The sequence below is a fragment of the Alosa sapidissima genome, chromosome 18, assembly GCF_018492685.1.
Source record: "Alosa sapidissima isolate fAloSap1 chromosome 18, fAloSap1.pri, whole genome shotgun sequence".
Classification (NCBI taxonomy): Eukaryota; Metazoa; Chordata; class Actinopteri; order Clupeiformes; family Clupeidae; genus Alosa; species Alosa sapidissima.
In genome coordinates, this window is record NC_055974.1 from 8,766,231 (window position 1) to 8,771,230 (window position 5,000).

The 5,000-nt window shown below is 45.9% G+C and overlaps 2 protein-coding genes across 2 annotated transcripts in view; one reads left to right on the plus strand and one right to left on the minus strand.

Annotated features, from left to right (window-relative positions):
* Positions 1 to 5,000, plus strand: part of pcxb (pyruvate carboxylase b) — a 218,988-nt gene that overhangs the window by 126,494 nt on the left and 87,494 nt on the right. The gene's annotated exons all lie outside the window — the stretch shown is intronic.
* The window catches only part of LOC121689907 (leucine-rich repeat and fibronectin type-III domain-containing protein 4), a 39,433-nt gene that overhangs the window by 1,478 nt on the left and 32,955 nt on the right, over positions 1 to 5,000 (minus strand). Inside the window, exon 4 of the mRNA XM_042070142.1 lies at positions 1 to 382. This exon is cut by the window's left edge and continues 1,478 nt beyond it. Within this exon, the coding sequence (XP_041926076.1) occupies positions 1 to 382 (382 nt within the window). The remainder of the gene's footprint in view (positions 383 to 5,000) is intronic.

Here is a 5,000-nt window from a genome sequence, read left to right on the forward strand (position 1 = left end):
GCCCTTCGCCGGGAGCGTCGGCGACGCCGAGCCCACCGAGCAGCCGGCCTCGTCGCCGCCTCCGCCTCCGAGGCCGCCGTGGCAACCGTCGTCGTGGTGGCTGCAGACGCGGTGGCGCACCATCAGCGCGACGGTGAACACCAGCAGTGTCACCACCACCACGCCGCCCACCAGGATGGTCAGCGTGCCGCCCAGGAAGTGGGCGCGCAGAGAGTTGCATTCTGGGTAGTTGTCCTTGGTGCTGAACTGGGCACAGCCCAGCACCTTTGTGGCGGCGAGGGAGGTGACCGTGTCGTCGAAGATGGCCAACACGCACAGGTTGTAGTCAGCACCGGACACCAGGTTCTTCAGCAGGAAGCTGTCACTTGTGGATGGCAAGATTCTAGAAATGAGACAAGAGAGAAAGAGGAAGAGAGAGAGAGAGAGGGGGGGGGGGGGTTAAAACTCTTTTATTCAACTATTATCACACATTCTCATGGAATTGCATCAGTATGATTTCCAAACCAAAACCCTCAGTCTCCTGTCATTTAAAAAAAAAAAAACTCACACATGCACACAAACACACACACACACACACACACACAGACACACACACACACACACACACACACACACACACAGACACACACACGGACACACACACACACACACACACACAAACACACACACACACACACACACACACACACAAACCTAAAAGAGAAAGGGATGAAAAGGGAGGGGAAACAATTAATTATTAATCAGCACGACCCTGGAACAGGCTGATTAATAACAGGGAGACACAACCTTCTCATGTCATTTGTTTGTAGACAGTGCATGTCTTTCCACATGGCCATTGATCAGAGAATGCTCTTCTATAGGCATGCCTCAAAGCTTGATCAGCGAATGCTCTTCTATAGGCATGCCTCAAAGCTTGTTTGAAGAGAGAGAGAGAGAGAGAGAGAGAGAGAGAGAGCAGAAAGTGCACAGCCCTTTGTATAGACAGACATGTGGTCAACATTACTCAAAGGCAACTAGTGTGAGACTGCAGCTTTATTGACGGTACCAGGAGACTGTTACCCACAGCAAATGTCAAGTAACAATCCCACACATCTCTGGGTGAAGCCAGCTCTTATACCCTTAACACACACACACACATGGAAAATCACAAGAAACTTCCTCCCCAACAATGATCCATCCTTCCAGTTAGTATTACGTAACAGAGGTAAGGATGTTGCAAAACCCTTTCTAATGGCCTAGGCCAGGGCTCTTCAATTGGCGGCCCGCGGGCCGGACCCGGTCATTTGTACTGGCCCTTTAAAAAATATATAATCTCTAGCAAGCGCATGAGCTGTTCTCCATTCTTGCATCTCTCGCTCGCTTTAGTCCTGCAGCCACTGCACCTCAGCCCACTGAACAAGTTAGGCTACATTACAATTCATTACATTTGTACATAAGCTGAACGTAAGTGCCATAGTTTAGTTTCAACCTAAATTGCCACGTTGGAGTTTATGAACTACTAATATTTAACAGGTTGCACCACACACATAGTTTCTGTCAACAATATCGCAAAAAAACACGGGCACAATTTCTGCAAAACTTGGTGGAAAAGTGGAGCAGATCCGACTCAAAGGGAATTTCAAAGTATTTCTATATAGTAGCCTGGCTATTGCCGATGTCCTTCATTTCTTCACGTCTTACAACATAAACAAATGCAATAATAGTCTAGTGAAGTCAGAAATGAGCCTGTCTAAAGGCCTCTTGGAAATCATGTGGCATGTTACATTAAATGCGCACTCAATTGCGATTTGAAGCAAAAAGTATCACTGATAGCGAAGGTAAATGTACGATTGTAAATGTGACGACGGCAAAACGTTTTGTGGTTAAAGTGAATCGTAGACTAATAACCAAAGAAAGTAAAGGAGATGATTTGCACCTCCGTTCACCAAATAAAGGTTGTGGTTGTGTTTCTACAATATGTTGGCACAAAATGTAATTTCTGTCAGAAATCAAGTAGGCTAAACGTTTTTATTGTCATCGTGAACTATGACGATGCCCATGTTCAGTAGGCTATGTTTTTCATTTATTCAAGCAGTGACATAGGTTTAATGCATGGGGTAACGTGAGGTGCGTCAGAAAAAAGATGGGCCTGCCCCTCTCAAAACATGTTAAAATAGTGTGATTAGAACCAGAAAAGAAACAAATTCCGGAGGAGACACCCCCGGACCCCCATGTTATTATTATTAGGCGATTATGACTGGCCTGCACTGCTAAAAAAAATCTAGAGGTCATCTCTTTTAAATGGTGGGAACGTCAAATATAAGTAGGCCTATAAGTCAGAAGAGCTACATATGCGACTGATTACACATTTAATTCAACTGAACAGTGTTTGAATCCTGTTTGTAGGCTACTCACTGGAAATCTTGGACCAAACAGTTACTGTGCAAAGCACAGATTCTATTACTGTTATCTGTCATCACAGATTTCATTCCATATTAGCTACCAACAACTGGGTAATGATGTTGTTATGCATGTACAAAATACAACATTTGAACACCCATATTGCTGCTGTTGTACTTCATTGTATACAGCTGTTAATGTGATTAGGCTACTCATATTTCAAGCCGCATTTCTCTGGCCCCTCAGTTGTGATGCTTTTCATGAACTGGCCCCCATTACAAACTAATTGAATAGCCTTGGCCTAGGCTATGTTTGTGTCCTTGGGGTGAAGACGATCAGACACCTTATAGCAAACAGTCTTTTCACTCTGGAAATTTCCAGAAAGGGAGACTTTGGATGACACAGGGGATATCTTAACATTCCTAAGTTAAAGGATGGTAACCAGATTTCACTACATATACTGTGTATATATATGTATATGTATGTATAAGTTACGCTAAACATTTCATGCAATGACAAATATAAATATTATCCCACAGACACCTGGGAGAGAGAGATAGAGAGAGAAAGAGAGAGAGAGAGAGATAGAGAGAGAGAGAAAGGGAAGTAAACAGCAGTGAGACTGTCAGTGAGGACAGGAGAGAGGAGAGCTGCAGTAAGAAATGCAGGCTGAAGCGCAGTAGAGAGATCAAAGGGGGAAGAGGGAGAAGCACAAGCAAGTGAAGCAGAGAGCTTTATTAGTTTTGAAGAGCCTGCTAAATGTCAGGAAAGCAAAGGCAAGATGCTGACCCACAAGGGTGGGAGAGGTGAGCCAGACTTGTGTGCGTGTGTGTGTGTGTGTGTGGGTGGGTGGGTTGTGTAGCAGAGAGAGAGAGAGAGAGAGAGAGAGAGAGAGAGAGAGATCCAATCAAGCCAGGGAGGGAGAATGGAATTATGGGAGAGAAAATGTGGCTGCTGATGCCTAATAGTTTGGAAGATCTAATCCACAGAACTGAGTGGGAAATGCTCTGCTCCAATGGTGTCCTCTCTGGAGACAAAGATTAAATGAATAGTCTTCACTGGGGACACACTGCTCAAGTGAGAGTTAGGTGTGTGAGTGAGTGAGTGAGTGAGTGAGTGAGAGAAAGAGAGAGAAAGAGATGTGTTAGTTTGATTGTATGAGGCTGTGGATGTGTGCTACAGGATCAAAAGAGCAGAGATGATGATGCGCGCGCCTCACACACACACACACACACACACACACACACACACACACACACACACACACACATACTGTAGAGAAAGATGCACACACCCGAATGCACAGGATCAAAGGCATCGTGAATGTGGTTGAAATTGTTTCTGGCTCTTTGGTCCTACCAACACTCTGGCTTTCCCTCTTTTCCCTCGCCAACTCCCAGTCTCATTTACTGCCTCACCCTCTCTCCTACACACACACACACACACACCACACACACACACACACACACACACACACATACAGACACACACACACACACACACACACATACACACACATACACACACACACACACACACACACACACACACATACACATACAGACACACACACACACACATACACATACACACACACATACACACACACACACACACACGAACACAAACACACATACTGTACAGACACACACACACACATACAGAGATATAGTATGTGATCATACACACAGACATATAGTATGTGATCACACACTCACACAAACATAATAGCACATAATAGTATAACACACACACACACACACACACACACATACACACACAGCATGATGATTTTTTGATCTCTTGAAATGCATCATCATTTGCGTGTTGTCTATGCCACTGAAAGGTTGCCCCTTGTTGCTTTTGCTTAAATGCTACAATTACCCAAGTTGGCTGGCCGAGGATCATCTCAGCACACACACACACACACACACAGACATGCAGTTTTCATAATTAGGACATACTGTATGGGCCTTAAATGCAGCTCCAATTCAGGCGTTGCACAATGCCACTGATGCTGACACATAATTACAGGTTCCTTTGCGAGACCTTGAGCCATTTAAAATCCCATTTTAGCCTTGGTATTAACACCCCCCACACATCAATCCCCCCCCCCCCCCTTTCCCCCATCAACCCCCCCCCCCCCCCCCACACACACACACACTCACACAGCCCCATGCTTTTTCTTTTCTCTCCCATTCATCTTCTCTGTCTCTCTCTTTCCCCTCTCCCTCTTTTCCTCACCCCCCACACTCTTTCACATCCTGCTCTCCAGCTGCCTGTCGTCTCTTCATCTCTCTGTCTCTCTCTCTCTCCCTCTCTCCCTCCCTCTCCCCCTCTCTCTCTCTCTCTCTCTCTTTTTATATACCTCTGTCACCTGTCTCTGTTGCTCTCTCTCTCTCCCCCCCCCTCACTCCATGCCTCTCTCTCTCTGCCCCCCCACACTCCTCACATGTCTCTGTTTCTCTCCGTCTCTCTCTCTCTGTCGTTCCTTCTCTCCTCTCCTCTTCTCTCCTCTCCTCTTCTCTTCTCTCTTTTCTCCTCTTCTCTCCTCTTCTCTCCTCTTCTCTTCTCTTCTCTTCTCTTCTCTCCCCCTCCTCTCCTCTCCTCTCCGACCTCCA